The sequence below is a fragment of the Scyliorhinus canicula genome, chromosome 11, assembly GCF_902713615.1.
Source record: "Scyliorhinus canicula chromosome 11, sScyCan1.1, whole genome shotgun sequence".
Classification (NCBI taxonomy): domain Eukaryota; kingdom Metazoa; phylum Chordata; class Chondrichthyes; order Carcharhiniformes; family Scyliorhinidae; genus Scyliorhinus; species Scyliorhinus canicula.
This window is the reverse complement of record NC_052156.1, coordinates 98,010,542-98,035,242: the sequence shown is the minus strand read 5'-3', so window position 1 is coordinate 98,035,242 and position 24,701 is coordinate 98,010,542. Positions and strand designations below refer to the sequence as shown.

Genomic DNA, 24,701 nt, shown 5'->3' with positions numbered 1-24,701 from the left:
GATGTCGCCCTTTTAAGACAGAGGTGCGGAGAATATTCTTCTCTCTGAAGGTCATTCATTTGTGGATTTCTCTTTCCCATACAGCAGTGGAAGCTAAATCATTGAATTTATTGAAGGCTGTGCTCGACAAGATTTTTGATAGGCAAGGAAGTCGGGGGTCAGGGGAGCAGGCATGCAAATGGAGTTGAGATCACAGTCAGATCAGCCAAGATCTCACTGAATGGCAGAGCAGGTTTGAAGGGCTAAATAACCTACTCCTGCTCCTAAGTTTTTGCCATATATATATATATATATATATATATTATAAATAGAATTGTAAGGATCCTTTGTTATACCCTTGTGTCCTTTTTAATCAATGTATTGCTGGCCAATTTTGCTTGCTGCTGTTTTAAAATTACAGACTTTAGGTTTTGAACTGAAATCCCTGCTGCAAGTTGCTATTTGAACTGGCCCAAGGGGATCCCCCTCTGTGTTGTATGCTAGGTGGCTGGGTCATGTGGTGTCATTTTGATTGACTTGGCTAGCAGCCAATTCCCTCTTCTTAAATTCTAGGACATAATCTTTTCTCGATTGGAGCCTTTCAGAAAATTCTGGAACAGAATGAAAGGTTCCATTTTGGCTTTCATTTTTATTTCTGAGAACAAGCTGAGCAAAAACTGTTAAATATTTCTCCGAGATAGACTGGAACCTCTTACCTCTCTGATCCCTCGTTTGGGGTGAGCAGGTCTGGACACTCTCTCTCGTAATCCTGTGAAGGTTTAACTTCTGACTGAAAGACAGGTCTGTGAAAGTTTAAATTTCTGTCTGCAAGGCTGGATTTATACTCTCCAGCCCGACCTGTGAACGTTCCACTTCTGATTTAAATGCTGAGGAACTGAATCGGATTAATTTTAACTGATGGCCTGTGTTTAAAGGCCTTTGTCGCTACAGTCAGTTCAACCTGTGGGAGGGTCCAATCCAGCACCACCTTCAGGGAGAAGGGGTTGGTTAGAAACCTATTTGAAATCCTCAAGTGAAGGATTCTAAAATTATCACAGCGAGTCTGAGAGCCAGTCTGGTGGAGGTCATTCAATCAGAGAGGATTCTACGCCTGCATGGTCTAACTGAAGTCAAACCTCAGAAGATCCAAATAAACTGATAATTTCAACACTTTGCGTCCTTGGAAGATCGCCAACAACAATGCCCACAACTTTTGCAGCAAGTATTCATCTCATGCCTCTTAATATCTGTTACTTTGAACCTTTCCGACCAGCACCACCGTGCGTCTGCTTAAGTGTGTCTGGGTAGGACGGGGTTAGGAAAATAATTAGATGATTCTTGTTGTTCTATTTTATCATTACATGTTTATCTATTATCTGGTTATAAATAAAGATTTTTTTAATGTTTTACTTACAAATCTGGTGTCTGTAACTCATTGGAGCAGTCAAGGGTCAAAGATCTCAGGAAAATACCCAAAATTAATTGGTTAATTCACTTATGTTGGGATTCCAGGGCCTGTTGGGCTGGAATTGCCCACACACTAGCCCAGGGTGCCAGAACAAATTGAAATAATGATTACAATATTGGCATATAGAATGACATTTTAAAATTTGTCAACAATATAAACTTTGAAGTGTGGTTTACATTTAGGGTGACACCAATCAACTGTAACAAGATATAGAGTTGCAGATTAGGTGAGCGAGTGGCTGATGGAAAAGGCAGAAGTGCAAAGTGATGAATTTTGGAAGAAGGAATAGGGAAATGCAATAGAAATTTAAAGGCAATGTTCTAAATAGTGTGCTGTCAGAGATCAGGGCTTCATGTGCAGTGCATAGTTCTACGGTGGTGATTTGGTTACACTTTTAAGTAAACCAGCCCTAAAAGTTTCAAGTGCAATAAGATCTTACCAAGCTTGGATTCTGCATTGGTGAAAATAGTGCGAATATTGTGGGCAAACTCTTCTGCAAACGTGCTATTTTTTGAGACTGAGGTTGGTTCATTCCTCGTATCAAACTGCTGTTCAACACAGGCCTACAGAATGAACACATTCAATACCAAAGTAACGATGAGAACATGTCATCCCACATATGCGAGCTGTGACAAGCTGCTTAAGAATATTAAGTTAGAGATTAAAACACTTTTCGATTAAATGTTAACTGAAATTTACTTTTGTTAGTATGTACTTCATTATTTTGCTGTAGTGACCAGCTATAATCAAATATACTCTGACCTGGAAAATCATGCCATCCAGCAACTGGCCCTCCAGCTTTAACAGTAATTTTTCAAACGGTTTTAGCTTTTCCTCAGCAATTCCAAATTTCAATGGATTGTGGTGGACTGATTTCAGTAACCTAAAAATTATCAAAAATGCAGATTAAATGCTCGCAAATGTGAAACATTACAATTAATCTCCTTGTCCAACTGAGGTACATTTAAGCAAGTACAGTTCTGTTTAGAATGAGACTGACTTTCTGAACATGACGATATCCTGAATTCTGAACAAATTTTAGGAATGTAAACAAGAAGACAATGAACGCTGTGAGGAATCCATATTTTTAAATCGGAAGGACACTGAATTATCTGGACACTCTCCAAAGGCTTTTTGTTTTAAAAAGGTTACAAATTCACTAAGCTGGATGACCAGGAAAACACCTGGGTGAGATGAGTTATTTGCTTCCTTATGAAAAAAAAATGTTGTCAGGCTATACTGCTGATTGGCTGAAAGCACCTGTTGTGAGAAATGATTTTGCTGAACATTTTATTTGAACTCAATGTGTGCGCATGCCTGAAGAGCAAACTGTGAAGGAAGGCTGTCTCTTGCTCTCTCCCTTCCCTTGTATTGCCTGCAGTATTGCTTGCTGTGCACTGTCAGCCAGTAAATTCCCATCTCAGAACTCATCTGTACCAGGAGCCTGCGAAGCTGCAACAACTGAGAGTTAACAAAGTCAGTATTTCATCGAAGATCCATCCAAAAAGACTTCCAGATAGCCATTGTTGACCAGGGCTCTGTCAGATCGGTAGCATCAAGACTCTTTCAAACTTTTTTTATTTAAATATTTTTATTCTCCCCCTTTTTCCCATTTTCTCCCAAATTTACATCCAACAATAAACTATAATCAGTAACGAATGCAATGTCAATTCCCATATCAATAACAACGATCCCATCCTCCCACCAAACCCTAAACATTAGCCCGCATGTTAACATAAACAAATGACAAAAATGAATCAGGAATCACCCATATTCACCATTAACACATACAGTCCCTCTCCCCCCAACCCTCCCAGTTCGATGTAATCCAATTCTTGAAGTCGCATAATGAATAACACCCATGAATTGTACAACCCTTCCATCCTTCCCCTCAGTTCAAATTTGACCTTTTTAAGCGTCAAGAATTCCAGCAGGTCCCCCCGCCACGGCAGGGTTGATGATCCTTTGTCAAAGCTGCTTTGACAAAAGGTGATCTGGACTCGAAACGTTAGCACTTTTCTCTCCCAACAGATGCTGCCAGACCCCCTGAGATTTTCCAGCATTTTCTCTTCTATCTTCTTGATAACTTGTGGTTTCGTATCTGATATAGGTGGTAGGGTAGAAATTAGATTGACATCCAGATCTACATCTTCAGCAAATTCACTCTTAATAGTTTGTATCGGCGCTTTAGATAATGCATCATCTTTAAATTGTATCTCATTGGCGAATGGTAGTGCACTCAAATCAGTGAACACATCGCTGAATTTGCTGATAATGTTCTCAGAATCGTTGGGAGTGTTGATCCAATCTTTTGTGGATGCTATATACCAACTGCACTATCCCTAATCCTTCACTGTGTTACCCTCTGGCTGCTGTTGAGTAAAGAGTAAAGAGCACTGCTCCTTTTCCCAAACACCTTTATTTTTCCTTGAACACACTGTACCAAAACTCTATCGGCACATCACATGTTCCAGAGCCACGTGTAGCCTCTTTACATATCAGTGTCAATTATTGGATCAATGAGACATCTAATTGGAATGTTTCATAACCCATTCCTTAACAGTCTCCCCTTTCTTGCAGAAAAAAAATAATTTGATGAAAACAAAATTTCAAGAAACTCAAAGGCACATGAAATTCCCCCCCCCCCCCCCCCCCCCCCCCCCCCCCCCACCTCTTTTTTTTTTGGAAGGAAAAAAAGTCACAGAAACAGTCATCAACAATACCCAAATGTTTCTGTGAACTAGCCCTCGTTTCGTTAAACAGTCGGACAATTGATAACTACTGTCGACCCATTGAATTTTTGCTATCTCCCATCTGTCCAACATCTGCTTCAAACTTGTGAAACTTCTATCCTTAACCTTTTCTTATTGACACTTTGTTATTGAGTGCCCATTTTCCCACAGGGATTTATTATCAATGTGACACCCAATGGGTATCTTACCCAAATCCCCTAGTCTGTCAATATCTGAGATATATAAAAGGCCATATCCACCGCCACGACAAGTCTCAGCAGCCCAGTTGCTTTTGACCACCTACCTTATTTTCTTTGTTTCCCACACGAGGGCAACATTTACCATTGTTCTCCAAAATGAAAATTATAAAACCTCATGCACTTAAAACCCATCACATAAATTTGCATAGGATGCATCACTATAACTTACGAGTTTAAAGTGCCTAAGATCACCTAAAACTGGGAACCTCAAAGCAAACTCCTGTATTTTTAATTTGACCAACACTTTATTTGCTCTCATTATGTCTTCCACTTTAGGATCATTCATTTTTTGTACTCAATTCTAAGACATCAAAACTAACGTCTGGTCTCGTCTGTCTACCTATCCAATTCAGTTGCCAAATTAAACTTTGCAGTTGCTCTTTTTCCATCTTTGAAACCACTGCGTCTTTTTAATGAAACCCAGCCATGGCTAATTGCTATTGGGCTGATTTCTTCAATTAAGATTGCTGACGTAAAGTTGCCCCTAACTTAGTCTGTCTGATTTCCAGTCCAATATATTTAAATGCACCTGAAGCCTGACTTCCAACCCTGAATTCTTTCCTCAATTGAGATATCCTCAGTTTTCCGGAATATATCAAATTTGGCCAGGCTTCATACGCACTTAACAAGTCATTCTTTTGTTAAATCCTATCCGTAAAATCCATAATAGAGTCTCCAGACCTTCTTCTGAGTCTAATTGTTCCAATTCCAGTTCAGAAAACACTTCGCTTCGGATTTTACTCTCAGAACACAGAGAAAGAGCCCTGTTTCCTCTTTCCCAACGCAGTTACCGGAGTTTACATAACAACTGCACTTTTCCATTGGTCGTACGATCACCTTTCAGAAAATAATGGCGGATTGTCATATCCAGCCATCTTTATCCTACGTTCAGCCATATTTTTTTTTCTTCTCACTCGCTCCTTGGTTGATGCAAAATTGTTTTGGAAAAGTTGTATCTTTCAATCGTTTACACAGCAACCATCCTCTGCTACCACTGTTAGCCTCTGGCTGGTGTTGAGTAAAGAGTCAAGAGCTCTGCTCCTTTTCCCAAATACCTTTATTTTTCCTTGAACATAACTGCACCAAACTCTTTTATCATGTAATGCCAGTGCCCTGGCTGATCAGGTTCCTCCACTTTTGGAACTCCCATTCCCTCCACGCAGCGTACCGGTTCACCGGCTTCTCTCGGGGCCGGTCTTGGTCTCTCAACATGGGCAATGCCTCCACGACAAGATTTCCGGGGTCCTCCTCGTCCGGGTTACAATCTGACTTGTTGGAAAGGAAGTCCTCGACTTCCTTTAGGACTGTAATCTTATTTCCTCCTCGGGGCAGCAGGGTAGCATGGTGGTTAGCATAAATGCTTCACAGCTCCAGGGTCCCAGGTTCGATTCCCGCCTGGGTCACTGTCTGTGTGGAGTCTGCACGTCCTCCCCCTGTGTGCGTGGGTTTCCTCCGGGTGCTCCGGTTTCCTCCCACAGTCCAAAGATGTGCGGGTTAGGTGGATTGGCCATGCTAAATTGCCCATAGTGTCCTAATAAAAGTAAGGTTAAGGGGGGGCTTGTTGGGTTACGGGTATAGGGTGGATATGTAGGTTTGAGTAGGGTGATCATGGCTCGGCACAACATTGAGGGCCGAAGGGCCTGTTCTGTGCTGTACTGTTCTATGTTCTATGTTCTATCACATCACATGTTCCAAAGGTCACCCATAGCCTCTTTTTAAAAATGTTTTAATATTTTAAAATAAACTTAGAGTACCCAATTCATTTTTTTTCCAATTAAGGGGCAATTAACCTGGGCCAATCCACCTAGCCTGCACATCTTTGGGATGTGAGTGCGAAACCCACACAAACATGGGGAGAATGTGCAAACTCCACACGGACAGTGACCCAGAGCCAGGATCGAGCCTGGGTCCACGGCTCCATGAGGCAGCAATGCCAACTACTGCGCCACCTTGCTGCACCACATAGAATTCATAGAATTTACAGTGCAGAAGGAGGCCATTCGGCCCATCAAGTCTGCACCGGCTCTTGGAAAGAGCACCCTACCTCCACCCGATCCCCATAACCCAGTAACCCCACCGAACATTAAGGGAAATTTGGACACTAAGGACAATTTAGCATGGTCAATCCACCTAACCTGCACATCTTTGGACTTTTGGGAGGAAACCAGAGCACCCGGAGGAAACCCAACGCACACCGGGGGAGAATGTGCAGACTCCACACAGACAGTGACCCAAGCCGGGAATCGTACCTGGGACCCTGGAGCTGTGGAGCATTTGTGCTAACCACTATGCTACCGTGCTGCCCCTTTGTAGCCTCTTTACATATCAGTGTCACTTATTGGATCAACAAGACATTTAATTGGAAAGTTTCTTACCCATTCCTTAACACACAGGACTGATCACCTAATAATGAATCCAAGCCCTCGAATATAATAGAATGGGACGGAAAAAACTGTTCTTCACCACTACACTCAGGTCACAAGTACCATAAGATTTAATGCTTGAACCATTATAAGATTTGGGCGGCACGGTAGTACAGTGGTTAGCACTGTTCGATTCCCGGTTTGGGTCACTGTCTGAGCGGAGTCTGGACGTTTATCTTGGGTGTGCGTAGGTTTCCTACAGGAGTGCCGGTTTCCTCCCACAGTCCAAAGTCATGCAGGTTAAAGTGCTGGAAAATGTTTTGATGTCTCCAAAACATTATTCTTCTTCAACAGACAAAGTGATGTTTCATCACTGGAGACTGTGTCTTCCACTGTGCTGATTGATCTAGGGTTGAGTTTAGAGCAACAATTCTGTGCACAGCACTTTTTTTCCTTTGCTTCTGGAACAAAACTTACCAAACGCTGGACAATGCCTTAATTCGTGCCTTTGATCACATCTTTTACACAGAAATACTTCATCCTGATCTTTAACCTGTTTGTTGGTGTGCAAGGTGCTGCAGGAACTTTTCCGCCTTTCGTTGGGAGTTTCCCACCTTTTTGGCATGAATAAAACACTTAGCAATTTCTAATGTAGTAGGGGGTCCAGAAGAGATTCACAAGAATGATCCCGGGAATAAAGGGCCTGTCATATGAGGAGTGGTGAGGACTCTGGGTCTGTTTAGAAAGATAAGGGAGCACATTGAAATTTACAGAATACTGAGAAGCCTAGATGGAGTGGATGTGGAAAAGATGTTTTTACTAGTAGGAAAGACAAGAACCAGAGGGCACAGCATCAGACCGAAGGAATGATCCTTTAAAACTGAGAGGAGGAGGAATTTCTTCAGCCAGTGGGTGGTACATCTGTGGAACTCATTGCTGCAAAAGGCTGTGGAGCCAAGACACTGAAGGTCTTTCAGACAGAGATAGATGTCCTTTAGGGAAGGAAATCTACCGTCCTTACCTGGTCTGGCCAAAATGTGACTGCAGATCCACAGCAATATGGTTGACTCTTAACTGCCCCCTCATTTTCATTTCATTAGGGCAATTAGGGATGGGCAATAAATGCTGGCTCAGCCTGTGACGCCCATGTCCGCATTAAAAAAAGGTTCTTGATTAGTAAGGGATCAAGGGTTAATGGGAGAAGGCAGGAGAATTGAGGATGAGAAACATATCAGCCGTGATCGAATGGCCAAGCAGACGTGATAGACCAATCGTCTAAATTCTGCTCCTACATCTTATGGTCTTATGGAACGGAAGAGGAACACAAGATAGGAATTGCTTCGCAGAAAAGACCGATCCATTTATTTAGCTGTCTTCTATCCTGGCAGCCTCAATAATGGAGCTAGTGACTAATCATATCAATCTCTATCAATTAGTCTACAACAGAGCCAGATTTGAAGCAAGGAAACAAACCCGCAAGTGCTTTGGGAACCATAGGTCCAAACTGCCTGTTCCTCCCAAGCCACACTACACTTGCCACATATCTTGTCTCATATTGCATTCCAAGATATTAAGAGGAAGAAAAGTAAAACTGCAGACTGAATATCTTCATCACTAAGTAACTCTTCATTTTTGGAACCATTCAAACAATTACACTTCTGAACAGCTAACTCCTTTAAATGCGTGCTGGTGAATGTGGTTGCAGGACGTCAAAGCAATGGTGCTGAGCTGCAGCTCCAAGGAAGCAGTCAGTGTACAAGCTAACCCAGGTAGATATGCTACAACTGGGATGGCAGGAGTGTGCAGATATTGCAGCCCCAATATTCCACATGTCACTGCAATGGCGCACATTTTTAATTCACTCAAGTTGTTCAACACTACTAGATCTAGATTAAGAGACCTTATTTTTCAATGTTTAGCAGGCTTCTTTCAATAAAGTTATTTTCAAGAACGAGTTGCAAAACTGGTCAACATACAATTTGTAATGTGGAATGTAATTGTTAATTCTCTTGGGGGTGTGAGTAGGAGAGAGAGGGGAAAGAGAGAGAGGAGAGAGAGAGAGATTCAAAAAAAGTTCCAATTTAAAAAGCATATAGTCCTTGGCGATATCGATTCCTCACATGCCTCCACCCTTAAGGAATGAAACATTATTTCCAAGAGCATTTAATTAGAAAGTGAACAGGAAAAATCTGTACAACATATTAAAAAAATTTCAAACATACTCTCACTCATTCTCATCGACTCTGAATGCAAGAACTATACTGCTTCCTCTGATCTTTATTTCCAAATTATTCAGACAAAAATCAACACATCAACAATTATATTAACATTCCCAGCAAAACGAACAACCTTTAAATATTAGTGCTGTATTAGCAAATGCCAGTAGAAGAGTCTGGCATTCTTTGAGTCTTAAACTGATCTACAAAGGATTATGGTCAGTGTATATAGAACATAGAAGGATATAGAATAGTATAGCTAAGTACAGGCCCTTCAGCCCACGATGTTGTGCAACCATTTATCCTAATCTAAGATCAACTTAACCTAGACCCCTTCAATTTACTGCTGTCCATGTGCCTGTCCAAGAGTCGCTTAAATGTCCCTAATGACTCAGACACAACTACCTCTGCTGGCAGTGCAATCCATGCACCCACCACTCTCTGTGTAAAGAACCTACCTCTGACATCTCTCCTATACCTTCCTCCAATCACCTTAAAATTATGTCCCCTCGTGACAGCCATTTCCACCCTGGGGAAAAGTCTCTGGCTATCCACTCTATCCATGCCTCTCATCACCTTGTATACCTCTATCAAAGAACAAAGAACAAACAAAGAACAAACAAAAGTACAGCACAGGAACAGGCCCTTCGGCCCTCCAAGCCTGTGCCGACCATGCTGCCCGTCTAAACTAAAAACTTGTATACTACCTGGGTCTGTATCCCTCTCTTCCTGCTTCGCGCCAGTGAGAAAAGCCCTAGTTCACTCAACCTTTCTTCATAAGACATGCCCTCCAGTCCAGGCAGTATTCTGGTAAATCTCCACTGCACCCTCTCCAAAGCGTCGACATTCTTCCTACAATGAGGCGGCCAGAACTGGACACAATATTCCAAGTGTGGTCTAACTAGAGTTTTATAAAGCTGCAGCAAAACCTCACTGCTCTTAAACTCAATCCCCCTGTTAATAAAAGCCAACACACCATACGTCTTCTTAACAACCTTATCAACCTGGGTGGCAACTTTGAGAGATGCATGTACGTGGACCCCAAGATCCCTCAAAACCTTAAAATAGGGATTGTTTTTTTACAACCATGACATACATATACGTCAAAATGTTTATGAGTAAGCAACAATCCCAGAGTTTCCTTTTCTACCATCAAATATCTCTTTTGATGCCGGTTTCATTTTTTTAAGAATAGTGCCCCACTGACTTCTCCATGCCCAAGTCACCTGCTTGCAATACGACTGTATCCACCCCAAGTAATTCGCATTGATTGCTACCTTGAAGGATTTAGTGAAGTTCGGGGCAGCCAACGCTGGTTCATGAGGCCTTCAGCTTCTCGCGCGCTGTCTGGCACTCTCTTCTTTTTGCAATAAATCTGTTAGTGGAGCAGCCATCATGGAGTTTGGCATAAACTTGCAATGGAAGCCACATGTGGGGCAGCACGGTAGCCATTGTGGATAGCACAATCGCTTCACAGCTCCAGGGTCCCTGGTTCGATTCCGGCTTGGGTCACTGTCTGTGTGGAGTCTGCACATCCGCCCCGTGTGTGCGTGGGTTTCCTCCGGGTGCTCCGGTTTCCTCCCACAGTCCAAAGATGTGCAGGTTAGGTGGATTGGCCATGATAAATTGCCCTTAGTGTCAAAAATTGCCCTTAGTGTTGGGTGGGGTTACTGGGTTATGGGGATAGGGTGTAGGTGTTAACCTTGGGTAGGGTGCTCTTTCCAGGAACTGGTGCAGACCCGATGGGCCGAATAGCCTCCTTCTGCACTGTAAATTCTATGAAAATCTCCCCCAAAATCTCAAGACTTCTCATTTAGATTCAGGAGTAAGAAATTCCACCAAAGCCTGTATTTCCACTGTTCTTGGCAACTCCTGTCCTTGCCCTGTGATATACCTGAGGTAAGTTACTCGCACTTTTGCACTCACTCCAGGCAACATTTATTATGAGATTTGCTGACTGTAATTGTTTAAAGAGGGCTTCCAGTTGTTTTAAATTATTTTTCCCAGTGCTGTAAATCAAACATTGTCCAGATAAACCACAGTTAGGAAGACTGGTTATAACTTAATTCATTAGTCTTGGGCAAAATGGCCTCTTTCTGCACCATAACTTGTCTATGGTTCTATGGCAAACCTCATTTAACCAGCAGCATGTGTGTGGCTGTAACAATTCTTGGATCATAGTTTAAGAGAGAACATTGGTCCAGCTATCACAGCCCAGCATCATGCCAATGTCAGCGAGTTGTTATTAAATGGTCTTGCTGACTTGTTCTTGCGTTTTTCTGCTGTGGAGACATCTTGCTGGATCTGCCCTCTTGAAAGGTTATCCACGATGAGAATTACACCATGAGACCAAAACCATGCCCTAATACTGAGGCATGACAAATGAACGAACATAATCTGCCAGTGAGCTAAATGATTTATAAGCCAGAAAAATAATGTGCGTTTTGTTTTACATTTCCCCATTCTAACCTTTTGTACGTGATCCAGTGGTCCTTTAAGGTAACATGATTCGCGATTATTTCATCTAAAACCAAGAGAACAGCCAGCAGCTCTCCTAGGTGCTCATATACGATCTGAAACAGTATACATTTATACACAGTTACAGTGCTACTACACAAAGATACCATCTCCACATTTAAACAGAAGGCAACCAATTTAAATTTTTTACACACCTTTCAAAGCCTTGCCCCCATTAAGCTGCTCCAGTACACCTACAGCACCAGCCTCCAAACCAATGACCTGGTATGTCCTTTCCACAGAGAGCAGGATAAGTTCAATCCAGCCAATTACCACATCAGTCTACTCTCAATCATTAGGAAAGTGATGGATCTAGTTCACAGTACTCTCAAGCTCACCAAGCAGATGGACTGGTTTAGCTCAGATGGCTCGACAGCTGGTTTGTGATGCAGAACGAGGAAAGCTGCCTCTGGTCACCTGGGCTATGGAGACCTTACTCACCAAACAACATATTCACCAATCTGGGTTTCAACAGGGCTACAAGGCACTCCAGCGTTCATTGTCGACTTGGTCCGAACATGGACAAAATGAGTGAATTCCAGAGGTGAGGAAGTGACTGCTATTGACATCAAGGCAACATCTGACTGAATATGGCATCAAACAGCCCGAGTAAAATTGAACTCAATGGCAATCAAGGGGAAAACTCACTGCTGGTAGGTGTCACACCTAGCACAAGGGTTGTTGTTGCGGTTGTAGGAGGCTAAACATCTCAGCCACAGAACATAGGAGCTTCAGAGGGTAGTGCCCTAGCCCAAACATCTTCAGCAGTTTTATCAGGGACCTTCCTCCAGCATAAGATGAGAAGCGGGACAATCGCTGATGAATGCACCATTCACAACTCCTCGTGTACTAATAATTATAATCTTTATTATTGTCACAAGTAGGCTTACACTGCAATGAAGTTACTGTGAAAATCCCCCAGTCACCACACTACGGCACCTGTTCAGGTACACAGAGGGAGAATTCAGAATGTCCAAATTATCTAACAGCACGTCTTTTGTGACTTGTGGGATGAAGCACCCGGAGGAAACCAATGCAGACACGGGGAGAACGTGCGGACTTCGCACAGTGACCCAAGCCAGGAATCGAACCAGGGATCCTGTGAAGAAACAGTGCAAATCACTGTGTTTCGGTGCCGCCCATATGCAGTCGTGCCCACATGCAACAAGACCAGAAAAATATTCAGGCTCAGGCTGATAAGCAGCAAGTAACAATCTACCACACAAGTGCCAGGCAATGACCACCTCCAACAAGAGAGAATCTAACCATCGCCCCATGAGGTGGTTTAATAACATTACCATCACTGAATCCCTCACCACCTGGGTGAGCGGAATTGCGTGGTTATGATTGACCAGAAACATAATTAGACTAGTCATGTAAACTGTGGCTATGAGCGCATGCCAGAGGTTGGGAATTGTGGCATTTAACTTGCCTCCTGACTCCCAAAGCCTGTCCACCATCTAAATGGCACAAGTCAGGAGGGTGATGGAATACTGTTCCCTTCCCTGAATGAATTCCGCTCCAAAAACATTCAAGAGCCTCAACAGCATCCTGGATAAAACAGACCCCTTGATCAGCTTCACGACAAGCATTTTCACACCATCCACCACCACTGCACACTGGCAGCAGCGTGCATCATTTACAAGGTGCACTGAAGCAACTTGCCTCACCGCCTTCAATTGCACCCTCCAAATCTGTGACTTCTACCAACAAGTAGATCTCTGGGCATGAAGGGAAAATTCCCTTCCCAAGTCACAGTCTGTCTCTGCACTGGCTGTGCGGAGTCTGCACATTCTCCCCTGGTCTGCGCTGATTTCCTCCGGGTGCTCTGGAGTTTCCTCCCACAGTCCAAACACGTGCAGGTTAGGTGGATTGGCCATGCTGAATTGCCCTTCGTGTCCAAAAAGGTTAGGAGGGGTTATTGGGTTACGGGGATAGGGTGGAAGTGAGGGTTTAAGTGGGTCAGTGCAGACTCGATGGGCCGAATAGCCTCCTTCTGCACTGTATGTTCTAAGTCACACCCTATCACCATCCTAAATTGGAATTATATTGTTCTGCACTCTTTTCCCAACAGTACTCATTCACCTCAGCAACTCGAGAAAGCGATCATTGACTTTTCAGAGGGTATTAGGAACGGGCAACAAATGCTGGCCTCGCCAGTGACATCCACATTCCATGAATGAATCAAAAAAAGTTGAGTGACTTCTTGAAAAATTAGATGATGTCAAACTATAATCAAAGCAAATGATAACCGAAACTATTTCCATTATAACTCGCAACTCACCTGGAAATGAACCCCAGTCGTTTCTATGACTTTTGGTGCAGTTCTGAGGAAAAGGAAAACTTTAATAACACTGAGGACTGAGATTAGGAAAAATAGTACATTTCTCACCAGACTTTAGAGAAATGCCTTGAGGGTAAGAAATCTTCCATCTTTACCCAGTGTGGCCTACAGACCCACATCAATCTGATTGACTCTTTATTGCACTCTGAAATGGCCTAGCAAGCCACTCAGTTCGAGCGCAATTATGGATGGGAACAAATACTGCCCCAGCCAGTGACACCCACAACACATGAATGAAATTCTAAATAGGTTATTATGGACCATTAAATACAATTTGCATTAATTATGAACATAATTTATTCCTACAATAAAAAAGCAAGAATTCCGCACAGAAAATACAGAAAGTCAAAAAAGAGAATTCCAACTCAGCCCAAACTCATAGTATCATAGAATTTACAGTGCAGAAGGAGGCCATTCAACCCATCGAAGGCAGCTCCAGTCAAAGCCCCCCCCCCCCCCCAACAGAGGTAAATGGATAAAAGGATCCTCATTGCTCCAGTGAGGATCCTGAGAAACAGTTTCAGGTTTTTTTGCAATAAAAACGAATGGCAGATACTGAAAATTAAATACAAACATACAACACTGGCACATTTGGAGGATAATGGACTAGTTGGTGACAGGCAGCATGGTTTTGTACAGAGAAGGTCATGTCTCACCAACTTGATTCAGTTTTTTGAAGAGGTGACAAAGAAAATTGATGAGGGAAGGGCTGTGGATGTAGTTTATATGGACTTTAGTAAGGTGTTTGACAAGGTCCCACATGGCAGACTGGTACAAAAACTAAAATCACATAGGATTCGGGGTGTGCTCGCTAGATGGATACATGGTTATAGAAGACAGAGATTTGGCTCTACGACAAGCATTTCTGCTCAGAAACCTCGGGGTAGCTGATATGGAAAATGGACTGCTGCTTGCGTGCATTCGGAATGAAATTAAAATACACTGTAGGGGCAGAGTGTAACTCCTGTCCTCAAATTTAGAGGATGACATTGGGTGCTAGTATGGAAACGTGTTCCACTCCCCAGCAACAACATCTCTCACCTTGATCACAAAGTGTAGGTAACATTTTAAAAATGCAATAAAGTGCTTCCTCTTTCTTCACTCATTGAAATTATCTTATGTAGTGGTACAATGAAGAGTTTACTTACTTATTGCTAGTGTAGAGTGAAGCCAGCTGTTGGACAATATTCATCACCACTTCGTAACATCTTGTAATAAAACAAGATAACTCCTAAAAGTGGAAACAATTGTGTTTGGTGATTCTCTTAAATTCTCCTCTTTCAAGCTTGTGACAATTTCAAGAAAGCGCATGTCTCAAGGTTATTTCTTGGCTACGTCTCAGAGATCCCCAAACCCCACCCCACCCCTCAAAATATTAGACCCCTGAGCCAGGACGGCCCTCTAGCTATGACCTCGCCAGTGTAGGAAACCACAGCAGCTTTCCTCTTGATTAGTAGTTGTGATTGTGGGGGTGGGTTAACATTTCACACTCTGTTCAGCAAAGTTATAGCTGAAAAAACCAAGAGTGAGATGAATGTAGGAATTTCAGATATATTTTATTATGTGTATTTTGTGCAGTAAGGGTTAAAAGCCTGGGTTGGTGTGTGTGTGTATGACTCCTGCAGTAGTGTGTTTTAAAAATCCTTGTTTGTAAGACAGTTAGACTTTTTGTGAGCTGGAGGTGCAATTAAAGCATTGAAAATGACTAGGCTAATGGATTTTTGTTTATATTAAGAGGATTCCCTGTGGAGTTTTCAATTAGAGACCTTGTGTTTCAGCTTCGTAAGATGATGTAACTAATGGGAGGAACTAGAGTACCAGGCAATTTGCAGCAGACCAGTTAATGCTGTTGGGACATAGAAGTCAAACAATGACGACAGTTTCTGAAGATGTCAGCTAGTGATCCTGCATTGTTCTGACAGGGCCAAGTCTCTTTCTTCAAAGCAATGTCAAAAGATCTCCCTTTCTCAATATGGAGTATCCAAACATCTCTGTAAAGCAGGCATTCCAGAGTCTGGTAACTGTATTTAAAAGTGGGTTCTGAGAGGGTTCTGTTGTTTGTGTGGAAATACAGATAGCGGTTAAGGGTTACTGTGCTACTGTATTGATTAGCATTGTTTAAGGGGCAATTGTAAACTATTTTCTTGTGTGATGTTAAAGATATTTTTGTTCTGCTTTCGTAATAAAGTTTGTTTTAATATAGCATATCCTCATTTTGCGTGAAATCACTCCTAAAGTGAGGTATCCTTTCTTACAAAATGAAAATATTGGGGTTTCTGTCCAGTATCAATGCTGGGGCCTTTGCTGTATGTAGTCTTATATAAATGATTTGAAGGAAGATGTAACTGGTCTCATTATTAAGTTTGCAGGTGACAAAGTTTGATGGAATTGAGGATGCAGCAGGATCTAGATTGGTTGGAACTTTGGGCGATGAGGTGGTAGCGGATGATGCTTAATCCGGACAAATATGAAGTAATGCATTTTGGAAAGTCTAATACAGGTGGGAAATATACAGTCAATGGCAAAACCCTTCAGAGTATTGACAGGCAGAGGGATCTGGGCGTAGAGGTCCACAGGTCACGGAAAGTGGAAACGCAGGTGGAGAAGGTAGTCAAGAAGGTATATGGCATGCTTGCCTTCATTGGATGGGATATTGAGTATAAAAATTGGCAAGTCACGCTGCAGCTGTATGGAACCTTAGTTAGGCCACACTTGGAATATAGTGTTCAATTCTGGTCACCACACTACCAGAAGGATCTGGAGGCTTTGGAGAGGGTACAGAAGAGGTTTACCAGGATGTTGACTGGTATGGAGGGCATTAGCTATGAGGAGAGGTTGAATAAACTTGGTTTGTTCTCACTGGAATGATGGAGATCGAGGGGCAACCTTATAAGAACATAAGAACTAGGAGCAGGAGTAGGCTATCTGGCCCCTCGAGCCTGCTCCACCATTCAATGAGATCATGGCTGATCTTTTGTGGACTCAGCTCCACTTTCCGGCCCGAACACCATAACCCTTAATCCAAAAAACTATCTATCTTTACCTTAAAAACATTTAATGAAGGAGCCTCAACTGCTTCACTGGGCAAGGAATTCCATAGATTCACAACCCTTTGGGTGAAGAAGTTCCTCCTAAACTCAGTCCTATAGAAGTCTACAAAATTATGAGGGGCATGGACAGAGTGGATAGTCAGAAGCTTTCTCCCCAGGGTGGAAGAGTCAATTACTAGGGTTAAGGTGCGAGGGGCAAAGTTTAGGGAAAATGTGCAAGGAAACCTTTTTTTTTTTAAAAACAGAGGGTAGTGGGTGCCTGGAACTTGCTGCCGGAGGTGGTGATGGAAGTAGCTACGATAGTGACTTTTAAGTGGCGTCTTGACAATTACATGAATAGGATGGGAATAGAGGGGATATGGACCCAGGAAGTGTAGAAGGTTTTAGGTTGAATGGGCAGCACGGTCGCGCAGGCTTAGAGGGCCGAAGGGCTTATTCCTGCGTTGTACTTTTCTTTGTTCTCTGAGTAGAAAGGGAACTGTGGACACATCATGACTTACAAAGGGAAAATAGAGAGTGTATTAGATTCAAAGAAGAAGCATACAAATTAGCAAGAAAAAGCAATAGACCGGAGGAAAGGCGAACCAGAGAAAATACAATACGAAAGTAAGCTAGCAAGGAGCATAAAACTGACTTTGTTTCTATAGGTTTGTAAAGAGAAAAGGATTGATTAAAAACTAATGTGGGCTCCTTACTGTCAGAAACGAGGGAATCCATAACAGGGAACAAAGAAATAGCTTGAGGAACTAAATTCGTACTCTGTTTCTGTCTTCACAAAGGAAGACATGAATTATGTACTGGAAATTCTGAGAAGCACAAGTTTCAGTGAGGAACTAAAGGAAATTAGTATTAGTAAAAAAATGGTTTGAGGAAAATTAATGGGACTGAAGGCAGACTCCAGGACATGATAGTCTTCATCCCAGAGTTATTAAAGTGGCACTAGAAATGGTACATCTATTGGTGGTCACTTTCCAAAGTTCTTTGAACTCTACAATGGTCCCTACAGATTGGAGGGTTGCTAATATATACCCGCTATTCAAAACGGGAGGTAGAGAGAAAACAGGGAACTATAGACCAGTAAGCCTAACATCGGTAGGAGAGAAGTTGCTAGCGTCCATTATCAAGGATTTCATAGCACAGCATTTGGAAAGCAGTGGTATAATCAGTCAAAGCCAGCATGGATTTCCAAAAGGGAAATCTGCTTGACAAATCTACGAGAAATTTATGAAGATGTAACTAGTAGAGTTGACCAGGGAGAACTGATGGATATGGTTTACTTATACTTTCAGAAGGCTTTCGACAATGTCTCCCATATCAGATTACTATGTAAAGTTAAAGCTCATGAGATTGTGGGTAATGTCCTAAGATGGATAGAAAGCTGGTTAGCAGACAGGAAGCAAAACGTTGGAATAAATGGATCTTTTTCCAATTGGGAGGCAGTGACCATTGGGGTACCACAGGGATCTGTGCTGTGACCCCAACTGTTCACATTATATATTAATCGATTTGGATGAGGGTACATTTCCAAATTTGCAGATGATACAAAGTGGGGCATGAGGGCGAGCTGTGAGGAGAATGGAGAGATGCAGAATTTGAACAGGCAGAGTGAGAACTCACATGCAATATAATGTGGATAAATGTGAGGTTATCTGCTTCGGTAGCAAAAATAGAAAGCCAAATTATTTGAATTGGTGTAAATTGAGAGGTGGATACTCAGCGAGATCTTGGTGTCTTTGTGCAGCAGTCGCTAAACATAAGCATGCAGGTACAACAAGCAGTAAAGAAGGCAACTGGTGTGTTGGCCTTCATAGCCAGAGGATTTGAATATAGGAATAGGAATGTTTTACTGCAATTATATAGGACATTGGTGAGGCCACACCTGGAGGATTGTATGCAGTTTGGGTCCTTATCTGGGGAAGAATGCTCTTGCTTTGGATGGAGTATGGTGAAGGTTTACCAGGCTGATTCCTGGAGTAGCGGGACTGTCGTATGAGACGACACTAAATTGGTTAGCATTATATTCACTGGAGGTTAGAAGAATGACATAGAAACATATAAAATTCTAACAGTATTAGACAGCGTGAATTCAAAAAGGATGTTCCAGGTGGTAGGGGCGACCAGAACTCGGGGTCATAGTTTGAGGTTAAGGGGTAAACGTTTGGGTTAAGGGGTAAATGTTTTAGGACTGAGGTGAAGAGAACTTCCTTCTCCTAGAGAGTGATGACTCTGTGGAATTCACTACCACTGGTCAAAACATAGAACATAGAACATAGAACATAGAACGATACAGCGCAGTACAGGCCCTTCGGCCCTCGATGTTGCACCGACATGGAAAAAAAAAACTAAAGGCCATCTAACCTACACTATGCCCTTATCATCCATATGCTTATCCAATAAATTTTTAAATGCCCTCAATGTTGGCGAGTTCACTACTGTTGCAGGTAGGGCATTCCACGGCCTCACCACTCTTTGCGTAAAAAACCCACCTCTGACCTCTGTCCTATATCTATTACCCCTCAATTTAAGGCTATGTCCCCTCGTGCTAGCCACCTCCATCCGCGGGAGAAGGCTCTCGCTGTCCACCCTATCTAACCCTCTGATCATTTTGTATGCCTCTATTAAGTCACCTCTCAACCTTCTTCTCTCTAACGAAAACAACCTCAAGTCCATCAGCCTTTCCTCATAAGATTTTCCCTCCATACCAGGCAACATCCTGGTAAATCTCCTCTGCACCCGTTCCAAAGCTTCCACGTCCTTCCTATAATGAGGCGACCAGAACTGTACGCAATACTCCAAATGCGGCCGTACCAGAGTTTGGTACAGCTGCATCATGACCTCATGGCTCCGGAACTCAATCCCTCTACCAATAAAGGCCAACACACCATAGGCCTTCTTCACAACCCTATCAACCTGGGTGGCAACTTTCAGGGATCTATGTACATGGACACCGAGATCCCTCTGCTCATCCACACTACCAAGAATTTTACCATTAGCCAAATATTCCGCATTCCTGTTATTCTTTCCAAAGTGAATCACCTCACACTTCTCCACATTAAACTCCATTTGCCACCTCTCAGCCCAGCTCTGCAGCTTATCTATGTCCCTCTGTAACCTGCAACATCCTTCCGCACTGTCTACAACTCCACCGACTTTAGTGTCGTCTGCAAATTTACTCACCCATCCTTCTGTGCCCTCCTCTAGGTCATTTATAAAAATGACAAACAGCAACGGCCCCAGAACAGATCCTTGTGGTACGCCACTCGTAACTGAACTCCATTCTGAACATTTCCCATCAACTACCACTCTCTGTCTTCTTTCAACTAGCCAAATTCTGATCCACATCTCTAAATCACCCTCAATCCCCAGCCTCCGTATTTTCTGCAATAGCCGACCGTGGGGAACCTTATCAAACGTTGTGTAATTTCAAGAAAGAATTCCAAATAGCTCTTGGGGCTAAAGGGGGAGGGGTGGGAAATCAAGGTATTGAACTTGATGATCAGCCATGATCATAATGATTGGCAAAGCAGACTCAAAGGGCAGCACAATAGCCTTGTGGATAGCACAATTGCTTTGTTAACATGTACTAGATGCTGTGGTATGAAGAGGCAAAAGTTCACCTCTTTTTTCACCAACACACCTTTAATGGTTCAAACTCACTCTCACAGAACTCTACAGATCATCACAAGCTGCAGAGTCCACCTGAAGCCCCTTTACATATCAGTGTCAATCATTGAACACTCAACATAAATGAGACAATCATTGAACACTTAACATAAATGAGACAACTAATTGCAATGTCTCTTACCCTATTACTTAACACTTCACAGCTCCAGGGTCCCAGGTTCAATTCCGGTTTGGGTCACTGTCTGTGTGGAGTCTGCACATCCTCCCCGTGTGTGCGTGGGTTTCCTCCGGGTGCTCCGGTTTCCTCCCACAGTCCAAAGATGTGCAAGTTAGGTGGATTGGCCTTGATAAATTGCCCTTAGTGTCCAAAATTGCCCTTAGTGTTGGGTGGGGTTACTGGGTTATGGGGATAAGGTGGAGGTGTTGACCTTGGGTAGGGTGCTCTTTCCAAAAGCCGGTGCAGACTCGATGGGCCGAATGGCCTCCTTCTGCACTGTAAATTCTATGATATCTAAAGGGCCGAATGGCCTCCTGCTTCTATTTTCTATTGCACTGCTGCTAACAGACAGAGAAATGAAGGTCAGCCAGTAAATAGGAGGGTGTGTGCAAGGATGTGAATGATAGGTAGATGCGGTGATCTGAGATCGGGGCAATGCAGGCCAGGGGACAATGCTGCAGGGGTGTCCAAGGCAGCCAGAGAATTGGAAATGTCTACATGAAGCATGAAGTGGTGGATTCTAGAATCTGTCGGGAAACAATTATCTGTCTGATGGATTCCAAGCAGAAACTATGAAGGCGGCTGTCAGGGAGCTGAATTTACTTTTAAATCATCTTTTCAATTGGCTACATTTTTTTTAAACCATGGAAAATCGGAATATTTGGAACATCAGTCTGCATTGAACCAATCACAATCTCATCTCATTCGTTATATCACGGGCAAGAAAATAACTTGGAGATGGATGGCTTAATGTTTCTGTATTCGTCAGTCACAAACTCCACAAGTAGTTATTTGTGCAGTGTTGGGTTCGACCACAGTTTGCCTATTAGGTCAGAATATAGGATAGATATTGGAAATTGTTATATCTTTCTGACTTTGTATAGTAAAGTTTATTTTTGTTTGTCCAAAACTCATGAAATCTGTGGTTTTATTCCCTTAACTCCGTGTACTTTTAACAAAACATTATTGGTTGCTAACTGAATCTTACCAACGATTTAAGCTAGCATGCAGGAAAATTAATAGAATGTTTATCAATTATCGTGAGGGGAATTGATTACAGAAGTAAGACGGTTATGTTTCACTTGTTCAGGCCAGTAGTGAGACCACTCCTGGAGTATTGTGTACAGTATTGGTATACTTATTTTGGGAAAAATGTTAGAAGCAGTTCAGAGAATTTTACTGTCTAACACCAGGAATGGGCAGTTGTCTTCTGAAGAAAGGTTGGAAAGATTAGATTTGAATCCAATAGAGTTTAGAAGGGTAAGAGGCAACTTGATTGAAATGTTTAAGATCTCAAGGTGTATTGATAGGGTGGATGTGGAGAGGATGTCTGAGAGATAATCCTAAACAAACACTATTCTAAATACATACAGCTTGTAATTTTTCCAATACATGCTGGGTTAGGTTTATTTTTATGCTCAGTTATCAGGAGATTGTATTCCATAATTAGGGCTCAGCAGAGTTCCTCAGGATGCATCAGTGTAGCTTCCTAGGACAGAAGTGCTTTTTGAGGATAAGGCATACACAGAATGTAACAGAGTACAGAAAGGGATAGCAGGAATAACAGGCAATTTATTCGATCCCAGAGGTGATTGAGTTACACATGTATCAATGACGCTCGAGATTCCAGTAAGTTATACCACACAGGAGAGCCACACACGCTCACCACACTCTAGGCACAGAGATTTTTAAAGTAATTCATAGAAACACAGAATCCATACGATGCAGAAGGAGGCCTTTCGGACCATCGAGTCTGCACCGACCCTCAGAAAGAGCACCCTAACCTCAACCCATTCCCCACAATATCCCCGTAAGCCCACCTAACCTACAGGTCAATTTTAACATGGCCAATCCACCTAGCCGGAACATCTTTAGACTGAGAGGAAATCAAAGCACTCGGAAGAAACCCATGCAGACACGGGGAGGCCGTGCAGACTCCACACAGACCGTGACCCAAGCTGGGAAACAAACCTGGGACCCGGGAGCTGTGAAGCAACTGTGCTACCATGCCACCGTTGAAGTGGAGATTGTTCATCACCTTCTTTAAGGAGTGGTAGACATCAGTTGGGGGGGGTGAGCAAGTGCTGTGTTCAGGGTTATCGTTGTTTTATAAGTATTGTCATGGGAATGTCACTTTAAGAAATGTTTGTCTGCTCAAGTGGCTGCAGTGATGTCAGAGTGTGGGTGGAGCTGAACTCTGGCTCTGCTTGTTAATTTCGCTTTTGAGGAAGCGCTCGGGTGTGTCTATGTTTTTTGGTTTTGTTTTAGTGTTGGAGCTGAAGCCAGCCAAAGAATGTGTAATTTCGATCTCTCTGCCATCGAAAGACTATCTCTAGATCATTTGGTGAATTCAGAGTGATAACTGCTCTCAGTAGAGAATTTAAACCTGAGGTACTTCTGTAAAAATTATTTTTGTCTCATGGATGTTAAAAGGAAAGTTTAAGGATTATTTATAGTATTGGATTCTTTGGGGCGTGTAATTGAATTGATGGTTGTTAAAATGTTCACTGTATGTTTTAAGGTTAACTGAGTTCATAGAATAAACATTGTTTTGCTTTAAAAATTACTTCTAAATTTCTGCTGCACCACACCTGTAGTGTGGGCCATGTGCTCACCATACCACAATCTAGTAAAAGTTGTGGGTCAGGTGAACTCCATGATACACTTTGGGGTTCTCTAAACCCTGGCCCATAACAGTATAATAAACATCGAACATAGAACAGGCCCTTCGGTCCGCGATGTTATGTCGAGCCTTGTCCGAAACCAAGATCAAGCTATCCCACTCCCTGTCATTCTGGTGTGCTCCATGTGCCTATCCAATAACCGCTTGAAAGTTCCTAAAGTGTCCGACTCCACTATCACAGCAGACAGTCCATTCCACACCCTAACCACTCTCTGAGTAAAGAACCTACCTCGGACATCCCTCCTATATCTCCCACCCTGAACCTTATAGTTATGCCGCCTTGTAACAGCTACATCCACCTGAGGAAAGAGTCTCTGAACATCCACTCTATCTATCCCCCTCATCATCTCATAAACCTCTATTAAGTCGCCTCTCATCCTCCTCCGCTCCAAAGACAAAAGCATAGGTTCCTCAACCTTTCCTCATAAAGGCAGCACGGTGGCACAGTGGTTAGCATTGCTGCCTACGGCGCTGAGGACCCAGGTTCGAATCCCGGCCCTGGGTCACTGTCTGTGTGGAGTTTGCACGTTCTCCCCATGTTTGCGTGGGTTTCACCCCCACAACCCAAAGATGTGCACCCAAAGGTGGATTGGCCACGCTAAATTGCCCCTTAATTGGAAAAAATAATAATTGGGTACTCTAAATTTATAAAAAAACCAAAAAAAAAACCTTTCCTCATAAGACCTATCCTCCAAACCAGGTAAATCTCCTTTGCACCCTTTCCAATGCTTCCACATCCTTCCTATAGTGAGGTGACCAGAACTGCACCTAATACTCCAAATGTGATCTCACCAGGGTCATGTACAGTTGCAGCATAACCCCATGGTTCTTAAACTTAAGCCCCATGTTAATAAAGGCTAGCACACTATAGGTCTTCTTCACGGCTCTATCCACTTGGGTGCCACCCTTCAGAGATCTGTGGACATGAACCCCAAGATCTCTCTGCTCCTACAAATTCCTCAGAACCCTGCCGTTGACCCTGTAATCCGCATTCAAATTTTTCCTACCAAAATGAATCACCTTGCGCTTATCAGGGTTAAATTTCATCTGCCATTTTTCGGCCCAGCTCTGCATCCTATCAATGCCTCTTTGCAGCCTCCTATAAATATGATTCTTTGAACAAGCTATTGGTCACCCGTACTAATACCTCTTCATATGGCTGCATCCTTGCAGCCGACAACAGTCCTCCACCTCATCCACTACACCAATCTTGGTGTCATCAGCAAATTTACTGACCCACCCTTCGGC

At 42.9% G+C, this 24,701-nt stretch overlaps 1 protein-coding gene across 4 annotated transcripts in view; it reads right to left on the bottom strand.

The window, feature by feature from the left end:
• washc4 (WASH complex subunit 4) overlaps positions 1–24,701 on the bottom strand; it is a 180,805-nt gene that overhangs the window by 114,372 nt on the left and 41,732 nt on the right. For 3 of the 4 annotated variants that reach the window (XM_038810878.1, XM_038810877.1, XM_038810880.1), the window contains exons 7-11: positions 15,028–15,110; positions 13,820–13,862; positions 11,488–11,591; positions 2,210–2,330; positions 1,887–2,010 (exon numbers count right to left, since the gene is read on the bottom strand). In XM_038810878.1, the coding sequence (XP_038666806.1) occupies positions 1,887–2,010; positions 2,210–2,330; positions 11,488–11,591; positions 13,820–13,862; positions 15,028–15,110 (475 nt within the window). The remainder of the gene's footprint in view (positions 1–1,886; positions 2,011–2,209; positions 2,331–11,487; positions 11,592–13,819; positions 13,863–15,027; positions 15,111–24,701) is intronic. The other variant, XM_038810879.1, reaches the window with a different exon arrangement.